The sequence below is a fragment of the Vicia villosa genome, linkage group LG7 (genome assembly GCF_029867415.1).
Source record: "Vicia villosa cultivar HV-30 ecotype Madison, WI linkage group LG7, Vvil1.0, whole genome shotgun sequence".
Taxonomy (NCBI): Eukaryota; Viridiplantae; Streptophyta; class Magnoliopsida; order Fabales; family Fabaceae; genus Vicia; species Vicia villosa.
This window is the reverse complement of record NC_081186.1, coordinates 84,390,416-84,412,670: the sequence shown is the minus strand read 5'-3', so window position 1 is coordinate 84,412,670 and position 22,255 is coordinate 84,390,416. Positions and strand designations below refer to the sequence as shown.

General features: G+C 36.8%; 3 protein-coding genes and 1 long non-coding RNA gene across 4 annotated transcripts; 3 read left to right on the top strand and 1 right to left on the bottom strand.

The window, feature by feature from the left end:
* The first annotated feature begins 3,283 nt into the window (after positions 1 to 3,283).
* Positions 3,284 to 4,127, top strand: LOC131619550 (protein FAR1-RELATED SEQUENCE 5-like). Its single transcript, XM_058890639.1, has 2 exons — positions 3,284 to 3,753; positions 3,836 to 4,127. Exons 1-2 carry the CDS (start codon positions 3,284 to 3,286, stop codon positions 4,125 to 4,127), a joined length of 762 nt encoding a protein of 253 aa, XP_058746622.1.
* A 1,987-nt stretch (positions 4,128 to 6,114) lies between these two features.
* On the top strand, positions 6,115 to 6,613 carry LOC131617639 (uncharacterized). The gene is made up of 2 exons (XR_009288641.1): positions 6,115 to 6,293; positions 6,394 to 6,613. It is a non-coding gene; the product is annotated as an uncharacterized LOC131617639 (long non-coding RNA).
* A 4,675-nt stretch (positions 6,614 to 11,288) lies between these two features.
* Positions 11,289 to 12,532, bottom strand: LOC131617638 (transcription factor MYB73-like). The gene is made up of 2 exons (XM_058888896.1): positions 12,345 to 12,532; positions 11,289 to 12,187 (listed from the first exon to the last, which is right to left on the bottom strand). The coding sequence occupies exon 2, from the start codon at positions 12,169 to 12,171 to the stop codon at positions 11,419 to 11,421; it is 753 nt and encodes a 250-aa protein (XP_058744879.1). The 5' UTR covers positions 12,172 to 12,187; positions 12,345 to 12,532; the 3' UTR covers positions 11,289 to 11,418.
* A 1,170-nt stretch (positions 12,533 to 13,702) lies between these two features.
* Positions 13,703 to 19,273, top strand: LOC131619549 (uncharacterized). Its single transcript, XM_058890638.1, has one exon. It carries the CDS (start codon positions 13,703 to 13,705, stop codon positions 19,271 to 19,273), a length of 5,571 nt encoding a protein of 1,856 aa, XP_058746621.1.
* Positions 19,274 to 22,255: the final 2,982 nt, after the last annotated feature.

Sequence of the window (22,255 nt, the reverse complement as noted above, 5' to 3'; positions counted from 1 at the left end):
TAAGCAAATAAAAATTTCAGCAAAAAGAATTTTAATTGCAGAGCAATAAAATTTTAATTGACTAAAATAAAACTTATATTTTGGCAATCCCCGGCAACGGCGCCAAAAACTTGATCGGAAAAATAGCAAGTGTACTATTTTCACCGATGTAGTAATAATGGGTTTTACCCCAAGTATCGATCACGAGGATTGCGTAGAAAAGATAAATTATTATAAACAGTCAATTAAACAAAAGAGCATATGGGGGTTTTTATATTGGAATAATAAAATTCAAATAAATAAGCTGAAAGTAAAATAGCTTTTGTGTATAAATTTAGAGTAATGCCAAGGTAGGTGTATGATCAGCCTTCTAATGACTCTGTAAGAAGATCTCTTTAACAAGTTCATATGATGCAACTATTTATTCTTAAGGGTGTTTTCCTAAGTCCTTAGTGAAAACCTTTTGGTTTGCAATCCTAATGCCTAAGTCCTTAGAAACAAAGGTTTGTAAACCAAAGATGTAAATAATCAAGAATTTTTCAAATAACCTTACGGTATCCCTAGGCCTAGGTGATAACAATAAGATTTAATTGTTTAAAAACCTTAACAACCGTAGTCCTACAGATTGTTAACCGTGGATCAATCTTGTTTTGCCGACAAAGAAAACAATAAGAACATTAAACAATTAAATTGCAAAATATGAAAGCTTGATTAAAGAACAACGATATTCAGAGTCATTACAATGCAAATCAGGGACACCCCCCTGGCATTGGGGGGTTTAGCCTCTCATAATATTCAAGAAACCAAAATCACAAAGTTTAGACATTTACAAAGATTAGGAGAACTCGGATCTTCAATGGTGTCCACCGTTGAATCTCTTCGTCTTCCAACACCTTGAAGAAGCTATCTTTTCTCTGCTCTGGAATTCTATCGTACGATCAAAAGTCCCTTCCCCTTGTCTCTCAAGCCTCTTTTAATCCCTCTAGGTTTTCAGATTTTTGCCACAATGCCCAAACTGCCCCCGGACTTTAAAAAATTGGAAAAACCACAAATTTAGAAATCCTGCCCGCACCGCTGACACGGCCGTGTCCCTTGACACGGGCAGACCGTGTCCGCTTCTGGTCTGGGAGATCAATTCTTCTTGAGGCCTGACACGGCCGTGTCAGGTGACACGGTCAGACCGTGTCCGCCTCTGCCCATATGCTTTTTCCTTGCTTTTTGCTTCTTTCTTCACATCTTTTGGCCACGCGATCTTCCATCACTCTGAAGCTAACCTGAAACCATTACCAAACGAGATCAAAAGCACCTAATTGACAAAGAAAACGACATAAAAATACATTGCTCATAGAATAACTAGAATTAGATGAATTAAAGAAAAACACTTAAAAACAACCACAAAGTGTTACCAAGTATGGCGATCTTATTGCCGAATGTATGACGAAATTAAGTAGAAATGATGACCGATCACCCTCCGTTGGTACATGAGCCTCCCTAGGCTTTCCATCACATGTTACAAATATTTGAAAGGGAAATTAGTACACCAATGTTCAACCAACAAACATAGAAAGATATTCACCACCAGCCTCTTTAATGTCTGCCAAGAGTACTTGATAAGTGCCAAAAATATTTTCATGATGTTGCAACGTCCACGTGGACGTTGATTTGTAATGTTTGATTTATGTTAAAATCCTTAATATATTTTCTATGTTTATGTTATGAATTGTATTTTGAGTTTGAGATATTGGCGGTGTTCAATGATATTTTTCTGGTTTCTGTGTAGCACAAAATCATAATTACTTCTCCGGGTCAAAATCGGAAATTAAATTATGGTTCTATTTAGGGGTGGCAAAACGGGCCGCCCGCCCCGCCTTATGCCCGCCAAAAAACGAGCGGGGCGGGCATGCCCGCCAAGTAAAATGGGCATCAAAATCATGCCCGCCCCGCCAAGATGGCGGGCGGCGGGCTTACCCGCCTATTTTTATTTTTATTTTTTTAATAGATTAATATGCTTTTTTTACCTTTTAATTAAACTTTTCACTTATTTTTTAAAACAATTTTTTATAAAAGTAATTTTTTAACAAATTTACTCTAAAATATATTACATATATTTATAAATAAATGTATAAAATAAACCATCAAGAATTGCAATTACTAGAATTAACTAAAAAAAGAGTGAGTTTTGGAGGAGGAGCGGGTTTTGGCGAGCGGCGGGCTTTGGCGGGGCGGGTATGGCGGGCGGCGAGTTTTGGCGGGGCGGGCTTTGGCGAGCGGCGAGCCTAAAATCCCAACCCAACCCGCCAATTTTTGGCGGGTGCGCGGGCGGCCCGGCGGGCCCCGGCCCGTTTTGCCACCCCTAGTTCTATTCTAATGTATAGTTTATCAAATTTTGATGCGGACCGAAAATATACTTTTCGATTTGAAGGACATTTAAGAAATTTTGCTTGGTGCATAAGAAAAGCAAGAGGTGGAATAAGAAATCTTCATTCTCTATTTTAGCAGCTAAAAAAGCCGAGAAATCTACATGTCGCCTCCTTTTTTATACTTGCCACCCCCCCAATTTGCGATATTCTCAAAATACCCCTATACTATTAACTCAAACTTTTTACCATTTTAAAAAAAAAAATTATTGTTGGGAAAAATCAGCCTAAAAGTAAATTTTTGGTAGCCTTTAGCAAATTTCTGGTATCCTTTTTTGTGCGATACCGAAAATTATTTGATTTTACAAAATTTCGGTATTTATATACCAGAAATTCCAAATTTCCGGTGCGATTTACTAGGGATTTTAAAAATTCTAGTACTTTTACCAAACTCCTTACCCCATACCAAAAATTCACAAATTTTCGGTATATAACCCACTATCGGAAATTTCAAATTTCCGGTGTGTATCGGAAATTTCTTTAAACTTGAAATTTCCGGTATGGTACATGAAGTTTAATATCTTTGCGGTCCTGTATCGACAACTTTAGTTTCTTGTACGGATTCTTTAAGTGATCTTACGCAGTACTTCGTGACAGATACGGTATGTTTACCTTACTTCATACACAATTTTTTTTTTGTTTTTATAAATTGATGTAGTTATGTAATTGTACGTTTTTGTGATTGTCAGATTTTTGAATCATGAGATAAGGTTCTAGAATGGGCACGTGCTATTGGAAGAAGTCATGGTGGTGTTGTTGTTACAATCCGATATGATTTTGCTAATGGAATGCGAGGGAGGGAGGATAAATAGATTATGTGTTGTGACCGAGAAGGAAATTATAAAAGAAAAAATGAAGTTGCGACCCCTTCTGATGTCAATTCTACTATGAGGCTTAGATGCCAATTTAGGCTGAGATCTGCTTCGAGTGTTATTGGATGGAAGGTAGTGGTTAAACGTGGGATGCATAATCATATACTAGATAAGGATATGTTAGGTCATGACATCTTGGGGCGTCAGAAAGATGATGAAAGAGAGTCTGTGAATGACATGAAGAAGTATAATATGGCACCAACGTACATCGCGTCTTCTTTGAAAGACAAAGACCTAGAAAATCTCACGAGTATTACCCAGATATACCGAGCTAGAGCAACATACATATTGGGCAAGAGAGATGCACTGACAGAAATGCAAGTGTTATTGAGCCTTATTCACCAAGAGAAACACACGTGTTGGTCTATAAATAAGGAGAATTTAGATATTGTGGCTGATATATTCTGGACACACCCTGACTCTGTCAAGTTGTTGAATATGTTTTCTCTGGTGTTGATTTTTGATTGCACGTACAAGACAAATAGGTTAGAATATTAATATTAATTTCTCCTATCTTAAAAGTATAATGAGTGATCTAGTTTTTGAATGTGTTTTTTAATCGTGCAGGTACCGACTACCACTGCTTGATATTGTTGGTGTTGCATCAACAAAATTGACGTTTTCAGTTGCTTTTGCATTTTTGGAACACGAAAGAGAGGAGAACTTCACATGGGCACTAGAGAGGCTCAAGGAGTTGTTTTATTCTGAGAAAGTGCTACAAGATGTCATGGTGACGGACCGGGAACTTGCATTAATGAATGTCATTGATTCTATGTATCCAAATGCGTCTCATTTGTTGTGTGCGTTTCATATTTCAAAAATCGTTAGCATGAAATGTAAAGAGTATGTCAAATCATAAAGACAAGAATATGTCATGGATCCATGGAACAACATGATGTATTCAAATACAGAAGACGAATTTGATGTGCATCTCAATCACTTCGAGAGTGTATGTGGTGATATTCCATCATTTGTCAAGTATGTGAAAGAAATGTGGTTAACACCATATAAGGAAAGATTTGTTATTGCATGGACTAACAAAGTCACTCATTTAGGGAACACAACAATAAACAGGTACATTTTAAAAGGAAATATGTTTATGTTTTCTATTTGTGAGTTGTTTATTTAATGTGTCTATGATTTCTAGGATGGAGTCTGCACATCAGAGACTGAAGAACATGTTGACGACAAGTCGTGGTGATTTTTGTGCAAGTTGGGAGGTTGTGAACACAATGTTGAATAGGGATGGCAAGCAGACCCAAACCTGCAGGGCCCACCCGCACCCGAACCCGAGTCAACGGGTAAAAACCTAAGTTGACTGAGTTTGGATTCGGATTCGAATGCCACCCGATATTTTGGGTGCGAGTTTGGGTAGTGTGAAACACGCACCCGAAATCACACTCGTTTATATATATCTATATATTACGGAAAGGTGTAGGAAAATTGTATTTTATGTATTTGCTGCGGGTTCGGGTTTGGGTGAAAAAACCGAACCCAATGGGTGTGGGCGTGAGTGTTATTTTGCCACCCGAACAACCTTTGAGTTTGGATTCGGGTGCTGATTTCGGGTGCAAGTTTTGGTAATGCGAAACTTGCACCCGACCCGTTGTCATCCCTAATGTTGAAGTTGCAACTAGGTTCCATAAGAGTGTCGTTTCAAAAAAGTATCGTCAACATTGAGCATTATTATAACACTCCATTCTATTCTAAATTGCACAATTTTGTTTCAAGACAGTGTATACAAATCATTGGAAATGAACTAGAAATAGTCAAATTTATTGGTGCGAGCAAGCAGAGGTGTGGTTGTTACATTAGAACAACACATGGGTTACCGTGTGCGTGTCAGCTTGTCGGCTACCATATTCTAGGCATACATATACCTTTGGAATCTATTCATGTGTTTTAGACAAGTTGTTCTATGACACTGTCTCTGATGTTAGTACCTCATTACTCGTAAAACACTTGGGTGAACAGGATAAGGAGAAATGGATGTCGATCCCGGATATGGGTTACCCTATCGATTCTAGATACAGTGTTGTATTTGTTTCTCTTTCGATGTTAATGAACATAACTTTTGTTCCCGCTTCACATAGCTCCACCCCATACACGAGTTAACATACGATCATTGTTGTTGCTTTTGTCAACCGTAATTATTGGGTTCAGATAAAGTTGAGACTCAATTGTCCATTGCCTCCCGTCACTGATCGTTGGAGGAAGAACTGTTCTTATAATGCAAAAGCATGTGAATCAACATATGTGGTCGGTTCAAACAGACATTGAGAAGAATGTTTCTAAGGATGCATAAACTGTTGTGATGTTGTAATGTTGTAATGATATGTATGACATTTATTCTATTTCTATATTAAGACGGTTCGTTATTTTACCGACATTTATTATATGTTATTCAAGTTTTTAAAAAAATTAAGTCCGAGTATTACCAGAAATTTTAAATTTTTGGTATTTTTCTTTTACCGAAAACTTAAAAATTTCGATAGTTTTATACATTGAATTCATACCGAAAATTTGAAATATCTGATAAAATTTTCGGTACCGTATATTTCAAAATTTTCGATATTAATATTAACTGATGATACGTATCGGATATTTCAAATATTCGGTACCGGAAATATAATATTTTCGGTATGGGTCATCATGCACAATAATTTGGTAAATCCAACCAAATATCCGGTACCTTTGTGAAATTTCCGGTACAGAATCAAAAATTTAATAAAATCCAATATTTTATAACAGTAATATGGTAAAAACGTATCCCTTGAAGGACTCACAAATATAAAAAAGAGTGTTGCATGTAGATTCCTCCTCAAAACCTAAAGCTTAATGGCCCACGTTTTTTTCTGAAATATCTAAGCCCATTGGGCTTTTGAATTAAAGCCCTATTCATATTTGTTATCTATTAGGGTTTCTAATATCCACTATAAAACGTTGCTACCTTGTCACATCTTAATTCAGCTGCTATCAACTAGGGTTCCGGCAAATCGAAACACCGTTCACGATGAGAGCCAAGGTGAATCGCTTGTTCCATTTACTCAATTACCTCTCATAATCATCCTATTGTGTTTTAATCGTAAAGTGTTTGTCTGATTCGAATTGTTTATGATTTTCAGTGGAAGAAGAAGCGTATGAGGAGATTGAAGAGGAAGCGCCGAAAGATGAGACAGAGATCTAAGTAGAGCGCCATTCTCAGTCGATTTCGGTTTTTTTTTCCTGTTTGTTTCTGTTGTCAGATGGAACTTTTCAATAATTGTCTTTACTTTTGTTCTTGTTTTGATACATTGTTGGTTTTACTCCTTAACAAAATTAGATTTTGTTTAAACTGTTATTTCATATCTCTCTGCACCTTACAATTTTGTTATTTGCAATTTTATTCTCGTCTTGAATCTGTGGTTGTTGTTATTTTGATTTAGTATAAATAAATTTTATCGAAATTTTTATTAAATAATTGTCTTTACGATGTATTGTAGTATAATCAACCAGTCTATCTTTATCGTAATATTTTAGTCGATTTTAATGTTTTATAAGAAATCTAGCTGCTTAGTTCAGTCAATAATGACTCTCTAGTCTTCCAGCAGCTTTTAGGTATAGTTAACTGCTTGTATTGCATTCTTCTAGTTTGTTTAAGTGACTTTCACTTTGTAAGTATTGCATTCATTTTTCATTGAAATGAAAATTTGAGTTGGGTTTTTCTTGATTTCTATCTTTTGGTCATTTATCTCTAAGTCAAAATTGCAGGTTTATTAACATCAAGTATAAGATTTTTCAGTAGTCATAGTAAAATAGTTAGATAATTTGTATTTTTGCGACTTCTATTAGATCAAGATTGAGTAAACATTGATGTTCTCTTAAGTGCATGTCTCTACCATGTCTGTGAACAAACACTTGAGAAGTTTAGTTTAGGTTGAGGAAAGTCTTAAGTTCATAACATAACAAATTAGATTTGAGTAGAGGAATTTCAGCAAACACAAATTGGTGATTTTGTTCTGTAAAATCCATCAATGGTTTGTTGATCTCTCTTGTTGATCTTGTTTGTTCTGTATCAATTCTTCCACAAGTTAGGTCATGTTAGGCATTCTTTCTTGATCCACGGACTTAAAATTTACTCGGGAATACATTTTTTAGATCTCAATTTCGGTATGCAAATTCCAAAGGATCTGTGTCAAAAATGTCATAACGTTTTCCTCACTGACGTGAATCCACACTAACAAGGTCATTTCACTAGATGCCTCAAACACACAACATATTGTCCTTGTCTAGATTTTTATCAATTGCTCATTGGAAATAAACACGATTTAATTATTCACAGTAGACTTCATGCGTCTTCTATTACCTAATACTCCAAATTTCTTGCTCTTTTTATTACCAACTTTTTTTATTAATGTGGACAAGTTTGCACAACACGAGGCTTTTTACGTAGTTTCTTAAATTATTTGGACAAGCCATAGCCTATGTAGTCAAATTAAAGAACAAAGGTGATTTATATGTCAAAAGCAACCAAAATGGAAGGATAAAGACATGGTAAGCAAAAACAGAAGCCAAAGCCCCTTAGAACTGAGGCTTAACACTAACCTCTAAAAGAGGTCATAGTATGCCACTACCTAAAAGAACTGACCACCAAATGCGCTAAACATGAACAACTCTTGAGAAATCATAGTATACCCCTTGCATCTGAAGCAATTCATTTGACAGGTTCGGTCAAATTTATCCATAGTTACTGTCTTATTGGGAAAATGAGGTTGTTTCAAGAATTACAAACGTTCCAATTTACATAATGTCAAATCAAAGTCAACCTTACTCTTATCCCAAACAAAATATCAAACTAGCCACCCAAAAATATTAAAGGTGACTTGTAGTCTTTGGTGTTCTCTAAAAAAGTCACATGAGATCTCACCCACTAATAAAAGACACGAGATCCCAGCCAGATTCACAATCACACAGCGCCTAAAGATTATTCTTATTGTTTGTGGGAGCCCTATTCTAAATTAACTATCAAGAAAAGCCTAACTCTTCCAGACAAGCGATAGAATCAGAACAAAAATAAGTATAAGAAAAATAATCCAAACACAAATAACTAATAAAAAACAAGAATAAGTATAAGAAAAACAATTTAAACACAAATAACTAATAAAATATTTGTAACCAACTTATACTCTTAGACTAACTACCCCTTCTCCAAGTAAGATCTTTAATCCAAACATCATCCTCTCAACAATTATATTGCAATCAACAATATCGTGGAGCTATAATCCAAGAAGGGAGATACTATGTCTAGAAGTCCACGTGAATCTAACTTCCCTAGCTCCAACAATATAAGTGATTACTTGGGCCCCATATTTAGCATAAAAAATATGATCTCCACATACCAAGTCCATTCAAAATTAATCTCAATTACTTAATGTCAAAAATCCTTTTACTTAGGTTTACAAACATCAGACCTTTGAATACAAGAAATTTTTTACGACTCTATAACACCACCATAAAAAAACCTCCTGAGTGTGACTCTATGTAGTTAACATGTATAATAGATTTTGATAATGACAAAGGAAATAAAGTAAAACTATTATGAGCACCATCAAGGAAGAAAAATATTGAAGTAAATAAAAAAGTAATAAAGTTCTTATGTCTGGCACATCAATTACAAAGATAAACATTGAAAGAACTGAATTAGGGAAGACTCATCTGATACCACACCATTGTTTTATCAATTATTGATCAGAAGGGTATGAATAAGAAAAAGATTTTTTTTTTGAGAAACTAACACAATGCACACACTAAAGTATTTACAAATCATCATCTATTTTAAAACCTCTTGAAAAATGGCGTATGACCTTTACCTAATCGATTAGGAAGCAACCCGCCCAATTAAGAAAGTAAAGTCTCGTTGTCTAATCGATTAGAATTGTATCTAACTGATTAAGGAGAGAACTTTCCACCTAATTGATTAGGAACTATATTAATCAATTAGGGTGGGGACCTAGCTTAAATGTTTCCTCATTTGTTAGAACTAATCGATTAACGTCATAAGCTAATCAATAAAAAAGACAGGAGCTCATAGATTATTTTCTTTTAGAGTCAAATATTTTCTCCTATACAAAGGAGTCTTGTGCACTCTTCCTAAGTACTAATTTTTTGAGTTCACACTCTTGTTTTCTCTCATTATATTCTCAAAAATTATTTTTATTCACTATATATTGCTTTAGTGTTAAGAGAGTGAAATGCTTATATTGAGAGTTTTGCAATTCTTCTGTTTAATTATTGAGTTGTAATTGCAATTCAAAAGCATAGTTCTCTTGTATCTACGTAATTGACATTGAAGTTGCAAGTTAAACCTATGAAAAAGCTTGGTGTAAGAAAGATTGTTGAGCTAATTTTGATGTAAAAGTTCAAGTTGTTTCGTGGAAATCTCAAGTAAAAATTTTTGGGGATTGAGTTAGGGTATATGGTATGGTGTGCTCTTTCGTTCTCTCTTTTTTACTTTTCTGTATTTTATTTTTTGATACTTAATATCTTATTCTTCTTCTCATTTCTTAAAATCAATTGTTTACGAAAACTTTTTCAAAAATCAAATAACACAGTCCATCCCTTTCATGTGGTTGAAGTCAATTGATTTACACTCTGAACCCTAATACTCAACTTTTAAACATTAACTGACATCTTAAAACAAGATAGATAAAAGATAGGGATCAAGTTAACGACAAACTTTATGAAGACTACTCACCATCCAAAACGGGCATGCCTATTACTACACATATTTAGCCTTTTAGAGATAATTTGGATGGAAGGCTCCTAAGTTGACACTTTGCAAGAGTTTGCTCCAACTAAAAATCCTAAACCCTTTAAAGAAAGATGCTCTTGCTTTCAATGCAAAAATCCTTCAGCCTTTGACATAAATTTTTGAGCAATATTAACCCTTTTAAGAGTTTTCTGGAGAAATTAACTTGAAGGTCATAGGTTATCAGCAGCCTATCAAGCTCCCTATCATTATCTAACTTAAAAGAAACTTCTAACTATTTGTAAAATGATATGGGTTTAATTGTCTTCTCCCTATCATTTAAGCCCATGAAAATCTCCAACAAATCATCCTCCGAAGACGATCGTCGAAAAGTAGTTTGACGAGAATACTCTTTTATTTGGATGGTTATATTTAGACCTTACACGCTCTAGTCTCCTTAAGAGTAGACAACATGACTCCATTTTGCTAACGAAAACCAACATAAAATATATATCTAGAACAAGAGAGGTATAAGGATTATTGTTTGGCAACAATAAGTGGTTAGATGTGTATTTGATTCATATTAAATTAATTTTGTAAAGTTGATTATGACTAAAAGAGTTGAACATAAAATAATTTATATTTGAATAAATTTCTGCAAAAATAAATTGAATAGAAAATTCAAGTATAAAAATTATATTTAGACTCAAAATACAAATCTTATTTTCAACTATAATCAATTGTACTCGAGAGCAACAAAAAATGTTAAAATCAATTATGCCCATCTATAATCAATTTTAAGTGCTCCTCCAACCACAAAATCAAGCATACACAAAGTCGGTTTCAATCTCCCCCTTGAAATTGTTTGATACAAGTTCTAGTTAACTCAGTCTAGAAAGAATCCATCTTCAAACTGGTTAGTGTAACTGTTGTTGTGAACTTAGACCTAATAAAATTCCATCGATTAACAGCAGGTAGTTGAAATATTGTCTCTAAATCCCCACCTTATGTAAGTAATATCTACCCAAAACCTTTTGAATGGTAACAATGCTAATATACAAAGATTAACTAACCATAACTAACTGAAGCTTACAATGCAAGCAGTCTATACATCGTAGAAACTTTTTAAACACTTTTGGTTCAAACTTACATTATTTTAATCCCATTGCAATTCAAATAATATTATAAACATAACCGTTTTAATTAAGAGAAAAGTTTAACCTATGCAGAATGTTTAATTGGTTACTCCAAACATACACAGAACAGAAAACCTAAACGAAGAAAGAAAACGTGTAAATCAGAAAACAATTGTTAACTATAGATCTTAAAATAAAATTAATCATCCAAAGGAACTCCAAAAATATATAAAATCAGAAATTGTCATGACAGAACAAATAAAAGAAAAATCATCAGTAACTTTTTTTCACTTTCGATGTGTTGAATCAGGAGCATGTTGAAACCCATCAAAGCGCATGTTATCAATATAATTCCTAACTTCCTCTGCTATCATGCGCTGAATAATCGACCTCAAACTATCATTCCCCGACAACTTAACACCGTTATTCATCTCTTCTTTTTTCTCTCTTTCTTCCTTCAACAATTTCTCACCAGGCGGAAACAAACTCAACGGCGTCATAACGGCCACATCGTTACCAACGTCTTCTTCTTCTTCCGTAACCGTTTCTTCACCGTCACGTGAACGAGAACCGTTATTCTCCAAACAAGGCCGTTTATAACGATAACGGAGATCTAACAAATCGTTATAACCGCTTGGAGGACGCTTCACGATACTCACGGGGGAAGGAGTCAGCGGCGCCTCCGTGAGACGACGGCGGAGGGTAGAGTTCCAGTGGTTTTTTATCGCGTTGTCTGTTCGACCGGGGAGAAGACGAGAAATCGTCGCCCATTTGTTGCCGTGAACCGCGTGCGCTTGGATTATGATGTTATCTTCCTCGGGGGTAAAAGCACGGTGTTGAACGTCGGGACTCAGCTGATTGCACCACCGCAGACGGCAAGATTTTCCAGAACGGCCGGGGATTCCGTTGCTTATCACCGACCAGTTTCGTGGACCGTATTCCTTCACCAATCTCCTCAATGTGTCATCTTCTTGCGGACTCCACGAGCCTCTCACTTTATCGCCGCTCTCGTCATCGCCGTTGGAATTCGAGCTAATCATCGTTGAAAATTGAAACCTGTTTGTGAAAATGCCAAAGAGAAAGTGTTTGTGAAATTGTGAAATTGTGAAATTATGAGATTATGAGTCTGTTTTTATGATAAAAAAATGAATGAGAAAAGAAGAAAACAGAAAAACTGTAATTGAAAGATGTGAATTGGAAATTTGGAACGAACCTTATAAGTTAAAACTGTTTTTGTGTTGTGTGTGTATGTAACTAACTGCTTGAAGAGTTGGATTTCCAACGTGTTTTCTTCTCTTTCTGGTTTCTGAATCTTGAATCTTGAGTTATTAATTTTTATTTTTATTTTTCTATTTTTAAATGAATAGAAGTTGGGTGTTTTTTCGTTTGGACTTAGGTAGGTGGAAGTTTATGGGTGGGTTTTTATATATTTAAATTAATTAATTAATTTGAATTAAGGGTTTAATGAAATTGGATTAGGAAGAAGTGGGTGATTAATAATGGTGGAAGTTATAACTTCCACGCACCTTTATCTAACTGACTCAAAAAAACGTTTTTTATGGAAATTTTTTGACCAATTAGATTTTTTTAATTTAATTATTAATTTAATAATCTGATTTGAAGTTTATAGGTGGCAGTTAGGAAGGAGTAATCATTTATCTAGTTTTAAAAAAAATAAAAAAATAAAAGAATTATTTAGGTGGGGCCAGGGAGGTTGAAGTAACTGAATAGAAGTCAAAATGAGGAGGAAGTTGTAACGGACGTCGGTTAGTTAAGTGTGGTGAAATATAGTTAGAATGGAAGGAGGAAAGAAAGGGGTTTTGTAACTGTAAGTTGTTATTGCAGTTAGACATGTAGATGGTATTTATGCGATATTTAAGGAGTTTTTTAATTTTGAATAACTAACTGGGTTTATTATTTATTGGTAATAACCGTTTTTATCGTCTTTTTTAAAAATGGGGATTGAATAGGTTAGTTGATAGAAGCTTCTTTCGTGGTAACTGTAAACTCAAAACATGTGCCATTTTAAATTGTTTTTTTCTATTAAAATTAAAAAAAAAAAAGAGAGAAATAGGAATGGCGTATAAAAAGTATACTAGTTGTATTTTTACATGGAGCTTTTGCTAATTTGAGATCTACACCGAATTATATACCGTATCAATTATCAAAGTAAAATTTTCTTACACGCAAATCAATATAAAATAAATTATTAAAAATATAAATTTGTATGTATTATGTAGTGTTTTAGATGTAGGTGTTTGATAAGAAGCAGCCCAATAGGCCCATTAGGGAAAGGAAGCCTTCAATTTTACTTAAAGACTTTTATTATTAATTATGCTTTATTATGGATGTTTTAAGTATTGTAGAAGTTTTATTTTACTTGTATGCTGGCCCATGGCCCATTAGTCCTTAACAAAACCCTACTATATATTTGTATCCCTTTGGTTTGTAGAAGGCAATGAAAGTCTGAAAAAGTTATCTCTTATGCTTTATCTTCTTATGCAATTTTAGATCTCTAGTAGCTTAGTGTAAACCTAACATTGGTGCTTTCATTTGCCTCTCCATCCTCCCATGGCTCCCCCTAAACCACCCAACCCTTCTTCTAAAGATATCATAGAAGAAGTCATTCAAATATCCACCCTTAACCTCAACAATGCAATGCAAGAAACCCAAGAACAAATGGATGAAAGATTTGCTAAAATCTCTTCTGATCTATCAAACCTACACACAAGATTGGAAAATGACAAATCTGTTGAGGATTCTAGATATGATGCTCTTATGGCTGCCATTACTAAAATTTCTTTTCAAAAAGAATTTCAGCAAGCTCTTGCTGCATCCAGCAGCAGCACTGTTCATACTCCAGCAACTACTGCAGCCGCAGCTACTGTTCACGGAACAACACAGCACACAGATTCCGTTACTGTTCATCACTCAGGTATGGTACTAAACCCTCCCTTTAATCCTAGGGTTTCAGCACCAGTTGCTACTACTCTCTCACCTTCAAACACACCCCTTAGACATTCTGCCACTTTCTCCCACACACAACCCACACCCATGAGATACAACACACAAATTTCCCAACCTTTCCCACAATACCCTTCCATCCCTTCAATTCTATCAACTTCTCAACCGTTCAACATACCCTTCTCCCAACAACTCCCTAACCCCCAAATTTCACACCAATCAACATACCCCAATCTGTCCCATATTCCTCAACTTCCACCTATTAGAACCCCAAAACTTGAACTACCTATGTTCGATGGGTCGGAACCTCTTGATTGGATGTTTCAAGCTGAACAGTTTTTTAATTTTTATAATATGCCACCGGAAAACCGTTTATCATTGATTTCGTTTTACATGAAGGGTGATGCTTTGTCTTGGTTTAAATGGATGTACCAAAGTCGTTTGTTAACCGATTGGTTTTCTTTTCTTAAAGCCTTAGAATTACGTTTTGGTCCTTCAACTTTTGACAACCACCAAGCTGAATTATTTAAATTGAAACAAGATGGTTCGGTGGTTGATTATCAAACCAAATTTGAAAAGCTAGGGACCCAAGTGATTGGCTTACCATCGGATGCCATATTGAATTGTTTTATTTCCGGCCTAACAAATGAGATTCAAAATGAAATGGCAATTCACAAACCCACCAACATTTCTCAAGCGATTGGTTTAGCTAAATTAATTGAATCTAAGTTGAAAGATTCTAAACCCAAATTCCATAAACCCTTTGCAAACACTTATCATAAACCTTCTGCCTCCCCAGCCAACCCCATACCCAAACCATCAATCATTCCAAGTTCCCAAATCCCAAACCCATTCAAAGCCCAAACAAGTTCTGCCCCATCAAAATTACCAATTAAAAGACTCTCCCAGGCCCAACTACAAGAGCGTAGAGCTCAAGGCCTATGCTTTAATTGTGATGAAAAGTTTTTTATTGGACATAAATGCTCCACAAGAAGATTTTTAATTCTTATGGCAGATGAAGAACCTATTGGGGAACCCATTCATGTGGAAGATAGTGTCGAAACTGAAATTGAGCAAGACTTGAATGATACTTATTTTCAACTCTCTCCCCAAGCTTTAACAGGACAATTCTCACCACAAACACTTAAATTCAAAGGCAAAATTGGTGGTTTATCCGTAATGGTGTTAGTGGATACCGGTAGTACTCATAACATTTTACAACCCAGAATTGCTCAACATCTCAATCTCACATCGACACCCATTACTCAATTTTCTGTTATGGTGGGAAATGGTTCCCACTTAAAGTGTGAAGGCATTTGCAATAACGTTCCAATCACTTTACAAAAAGAACTTTTCCATCTTCCATTCTATCTATTGCCAATTGAAGGAGCGGACGTTGTTCTTGGAATGGCTTGGCTAAGAACATTGGGTCCTTTGCAAGCCGATTTTTCAATTCCTTCCATCTCTTTTACCCATCATAACAACCTCATTACATTAAAAGGGGATCCCACAGCCCACCCTGCCCACACTACTTATCATCAGCTAAAACACCTCATACACACCAATTTTGTTGCCTCTTTTCATCTCATGTTTTTCCAAAACCAGAATCCTGATCCACTTACTCCTAACCCACTTGATACTTTACCCAACCCAACCAAAACACTTTCCCCAAAAATACAAACACTCCTCACCAAATACAAAACTATCTTTCAACCTCAAGAAGGCCTTCCCCCAGCCAGACCACATGATCACCATATCCCTCTTTTCCCAAATACCCCACCCATCAATGTCAAACCATATCGCTATCCCCATTCCCAGAAAACAGCCATGTCTTCAATTATACAGGACATGTTACAAGAAGGGATTATTATTCCTAGTCGCAGCCCTTTTTCCTCCCCAGTTTTACTTGTGAAAAAAAAAGATGGAACTTGGAGATTTTGTGTAGACTATCGCGCCCTCAATGCAGTAACCATTAAAGACCGTTTCCCCATCCCAACAATTGATGAACTACTCGATGAGTTAGGCAATGCTACTTATTTTACCAAGTTAGACTTACGCTCTGGCTACCATCAGATCCGAGTTGCATCGGAAGACACGCATAAGACTGCTTTTCGGACTTTCGACGGGCATTACGAATTTCTCGTAATGCCTTTCGGGTTGACAAACGCCCCTTCCACCTTTCAATCAGCTATGAACGATTTACTACGACCCTATTTACGCAAGTTTGTTTTAGTTTTTTTTGATGACATATTGATTTACAGTGCCAATTTCGATGATCACTTAGCTCATTTGCAGGTTATTTTTGATCTATTGAAGTCTCATGCTTTTGTGGTGAAACTACCTAAGTGTGTTTTTGCAGTCAAACAGGTTAACTACTTAGGACACATCATTTCAGTTGGAGGAGTTGCTCCTGATCCAGAAAAGGTGCAGGCCATGTTAGATTGGCCTACTCCTCGTTCACTCACGTCCCTCCGCGGTTTCTTAGGCCTCACCGGTTTCTATCGTCGTTTCGTGAAAAACTACGCCACTCTCGCCGCTCCTCTCACCGATTTACTACGTTCCACTAAATTTGTATGGAGTACAGAGGCGGCCGAAGCCTTTACAAAATTACAAAAGAAGATGACCGACATGCCGGTCCTGGCTTTGCCAGATTTTACAAAACAATTCATCATCGAGACAGATGCTTCAGGAATCGCTGTTGGCGCCGTACTTTCACAGGATGGGCATCCTATCGCTTTCTTCAGCAAAAAGATGTGTCCACGGATGCAGGCTTCATCAGTTTATGTACGCGAGATGTTTGCTGTAACAGAGGCAGTAAAAAAATGGCGTCAATATCTCATAGGGCAAAAGTTTCACATCTACACTGATCAGAAAAGCTTACGAAACCTACTACTGCAACGCATTCAAACTCCGGAACAACAGAAATGGGCAGCAAAGTTACAGGGATTTAACTTTGAAATATTTTACAAACCTGGAAAATCCAACTTGGTTGCAGACGCGTTGAGCCGAAAATTCCACACCAGTGACTGTCTCTTGCTGGCATTCTCTTCCCCCATTCCAGATCTGTTGGCGACTCTTCAACAATTTTATGCACAGGACACAGCAGGCAAACTCTTAGTTACACAACACACAGTTGAAAACAAGTCAAGTTTGTATCAGTTTACTAAGGGACTTTTGTACTACAAAGACAAATTGTTCATACCTGACATTGAGGATCTCCGTCTAAGAGTCTTACAGGAATTTCACCATACTCCAACAGGTGGCCACTCAGGTGTTAAGGCATCCCTTGCACGTATTTCAGCTTCATTTTCTAGGCCAGGCCTTTACAGAGAAGTGAAAACATTAGTTCAAAGATGCACAATATGTCAGCAGAATAAGTATTTGACTCAGAAAAAGAAAGGACTACTTCAACCTCTTCCAATACCACAGCAAGTTTGGGAAGATCTCACTATGGACTTCATTACAAGTCTTCCAAACTCCTTTGGCCACACAGCAATCTGGGTTATATGTGATCGTTTAACAAAGTTTGTTCATTTTATTGGCCTGCCTACGAAATTCACTGCTAAAGATCTTGCTATGCGTTTTTCAGTTGACATAGCGCGACTTCATGGGATTCCAAAGTCTATCATATCTGACCGGGATTCTCTCTTCCTCAGCAAATTCTGGAAACAGTTTTTCAAGTCACAAGGAACCACATTAAAATACAGCACATCATACCACCCGGAAACTGACGGTCAAACAGAAGTAGTCAATCGTTCTTTGGAAACTTACCTCAGATGCTTCGTGGGTGACCATCCTCGACACTGGTTTAAGTTCTTGCATCTTGCAGAATTTTGGTATAATACTTCCTTTCATACAGCTATTCAGATGACGCCTTTCAAGGCTTTGTACGGCCGTGATCCACCCAACCTTCCGTCATACTTATCCGACCCCAACCTGGATGAATCTTTGGTCGTTTCTCTACAAAAACGACATAGCATTCTTATGGAGTTAAAAGAGCACTTAAAAAAGAGCCGCATTCAAATGGAAAAACAAGCTAATAAGAAAAGAACAGATTACGCTTTCAAGGAAGGTGATCTGGTTTTGTTGAAGCTTCAGTCATACCGACAGAGCACCGTTGCCAATAGATCTTCGCACAAGTTAGCAAAGAGATTCTTTGGGCCTTTCAAAGTAATCAAGAGAGTAGGAACGGTGGCTTATCTGTTGGATCTACCGTCTTCTTCGCGTATCCACCCGGTGGTACACGTCTCACTTTTGCGCCCTTACTTCTCCGACCACCTGCATGAAACCAACAAACAGTTAGTCATCGGAGTAGACCCACTGATCAAAAATCCAAAACAGAGTGCTGATAAAATGGAGTCCCTGACCAGCAAACGGAACGACGAAACCCTTTCTACCCTCGAACAGCCTTCGGTACCTGCAAACACCGAAAACAGAGTCATTAGTTCCAGATCTATGGCGTCTAACAACGTGTGGAACAAATCACGTAACAACCCTCTTTCTGATGTCGGTCCCTTGGCTCAGATCCATCGCAGTGAGAGGAAGAGTGTTGGTTGCTCTCAACAGACCCATAAGATTCTCAGCTGCAAAGAGTTTTGGAATGCAAATGAGGAACTTTTGAGAGGAAATATTGAAATAGAGAGAGAAGTGAAAGAAGTAGCAGATTCGGATCACAATGGGAGTTATGTACCAAATGGCTCTCAGAAAATCTTAAGTAAATCTCTGGAAGCTTCACGTGACATAGGGAGTACAAATACAGCTGTTTCCCCACTTACCCTTGGTACTTTCCGAGACCAAAACACGCTTCACAAGGCTCGAGGCCTTTTTCCCTGTTCGTGCACGCCTCCCAACCACACGTGTCACGATCCTGCTGCCTTATCACCTGCCCACATATCCCAGCCATTCATTCAAAAAGCTTTCTCTTCTGTTCCCAAGGATGACCGTTGCAATTGGCTTCCTCCCTCACCAATTTCTGCCTCCACCGAATCCTACCCCTTCCAATTGGGCTCAACCCAATTTTCTTCCCAAAGCCCAAATAATTTGGTGTCCAAATCTCACTCTTCTATGAACCTTGAGGACAAGGTTCTTTGTGACCCCATGAGTATTGATAAGAAGCAGCCCAATAGGCCCATTAGGGAAAGGAAGCCTTCAATTTTACTTAAAGACTTTTATTATTAATTATGCTTTATTATGGATGTTTTAAGTATTGTAGAAGTTTTATTTTACTTGTATGCTGGCCCATGGCCCATTAGTCCTTAACAAAACCCTACTATATATTTGTATCCCTTTGGTTTGTAGAAGGCAATGAAAGTCTGAAAAAGTTATCTCTTATGCTTTATCTTCTTATGCAATTTTAGATCTCTAGTAGCTTAGTGTAAACCTAACAGTGTTGAAAATTGATGAATAACTTTTATCTTTTGTATGAAAATAAAGTGTAATATTAAAAAAAATTACCGAAAATTGTAATGTTAACAATAACTTTCTTGAAAAATATTATGTTAATATGGGGTTTTAAAGATTTAACATACTCAGTTTAGGGGTTGGTGTGTTTTAAAATAAAATAGTTTTTTTATTTGATAATTATTTCAAAATAATTTAAAATTAGATTTATTAAATATTTTTATTCTGAGTCGTGACCCAAAAGGAGGTTGAATCATTCGTTCAAGTCACTTTACCAAAGAAAAGAATTGAAGGCACAATGGTGATGCTCTGAAGCACCACACTCGAATAACGTCATGGGTTACTGCCTGTCGTTAGATTACATTGGAAAACCTCTCGTATTTCGCGTCTAAATGGTAGAAAATGTCTATAATTGTCATTTATATATAAGACATTTCACGTGAGACTTGAGGCACTCTCTTTTCAATCTATAACTCACTTTACTCCTTATTCTCTTATTGATTTGGGTGTTGGAGAGCTAACCTTTCACATCCACTATCGCGTTGTCGTGCTGGAGATGTAGTCCGCTGTATCAAGACTATACTCAATCGTTTCACCAAGCATTTCTGACTTCCTAGCATAATAGTGGTGTCATATGTGAGAACTCAAAGTTCGCATGATGTCCCTTAGCCTCAACTGGGGGCAACAGTTCCAAGCTGACCAAAACAGTCTTATATTGCTTGAGAATCGAGGTTTAGAGTAGTTTATATAAACACTAATACACCTCAAGTCAACGATGGGCCTTTTCTAAAGGACAAAGCCATGAGAGTTCTCACACCAATAAATAGACTATATCTCGCTGTCATTGTGGCTCAAGCTTGAGGTCGAGTGAAACATTAACGTTGTATATGGGAAGTCGTCTTTCAATGACTCTTCCTCCGGAGTCAAAGAGTTAGAGGCAAAGGCATATGTTTTCGGAGCATGGAAGAAATGGTGTATGGCCTAACATTTCTGAATCTCGTCTTTACATTTCATCCTCTCTGAACAAGGTGAGCCAAATAAGGAAAAACCGCCTTCTGGAAGGATGCAAAAAGAATAGTGAGTCTCTTGACTCTAGGGGATCATCAAAAAGTAATGGTCCTTAAAGTTTGTTAGTTTCTCAAGGTAGATGTTAAACATCTTCAATGGGTGTCGAAATGAGAAGAACCTTTGTCTTTGATCTTTGTTTGCCGAAGTGAGCGTCACGTTGAAGACATGGAAGAATAACCTCAAGGTCAACATATTTTCCCAATACTCACACCAATACTATAACACTTTGACAAAGGACCAAGCTACCGGGTGCAATTGAAAGGGGGAATTCCTCAAGTGGTTTAACACACCCTCTTCGAAATTGTTGAAAGGCAACTTGAATCTTAGCCTATAAAACAGACATTCATAGAAGGTATAAAGCATCCCTCGAATGAGATACATATAATTTTTCTCAGGTCGACATGGGAAACAGACTAAGAAGAGAATGTTCTCGGGTCTTTGTATGCATCCTTTAGATTCTGAGTGTTGTTGAAGAAGGAAATTGTTCCCACTAACTCCACCTCCACCTAGTGGTAATGAGTAGCATCAACATGCATGACAAGACCTCAACGATCCTTTTGAATCATCTCTTCCCAACCGCCATGGAAAAAATAATATATATCATGAATTAGGAAATGAATATGAAATTTGAGATGATCGCTGACCTCTTTCATACTAGTTTCCCAACCATTTACATAATAAAAAGATGAGTTCCTAGTTCATCCCGATGGGACTCAACAGACTCTAGAAAAGAAGGGCCAACATCAGTATCCCTAGTAACGAGATCGAAAAAATCATTTCTACTTCGACAAGATGGGAACTTGAGGGTTAGTTGCCATCATCGATAACCCCCCCCGAGTCATAATTGTCACTGAGAGCAATGAGGTTTGCAATGGGCCGATTAACTGCTAAAAAGAAACATTTAACATTTTTAGGTCTACTATTTCAGTGTGAGATGAAGTGTCACTCGCATGACTAGATATGTGTAGAACATCTGCAATGTCATCGCCCATATTAGCCATGACTAAAATAAGGAAGGGAAAAACAACAAGTAGTAAACAAGGATAGAAATAGTACCCGAAAAAGTTGAAGCTTAAGAAAATGATTAAAGCAGAGAATAGTTTTAAGGGTGCAATGAATCAAGAAAATGCAATAAACAGAGAAGAAATAGATGGATAGAACATGAATCACTAGAGCTCAAGGAAAAGCAATTGGGGTTCGTAGAACAAGAAAAAACTTACAATTTGCGCAAAGAGTGGAAACATGGTTGTGAAGGTAAAATAACTTTTATATCATATGGTGGGACATGTAAATCAATGGTCCCAAATAAAATAAAATGGATGGGTGAAAAACAATAGTTTAATTTGCCTCGATATTATAACGATACTCTAGTACACTTGAGCACCCTAGAGGGAAACACCACACCCTAATCTAAAGAACTAGGGCAACATGCAAGAACAATCTTGAGAGACGTTTCAATGATGAGACTAACATTTAATGCACTTGTTTTCAATGTCACTCATGTCGACTCCAAAATCTTTTTCACTTTTCCAAGTAATGGACTCGGCACAGTAAGCCCAACCTCGTTTTCTTAAAGACTTCCCATTGTTGCACCACAACAAGTCGTGTGAGCGACTGTTTTGGGTCGGCCACTGGCACAAAAGAAGAAGGCTTTGTCATTAATCCAAGAAAATCCACCACAATACTTAAGGT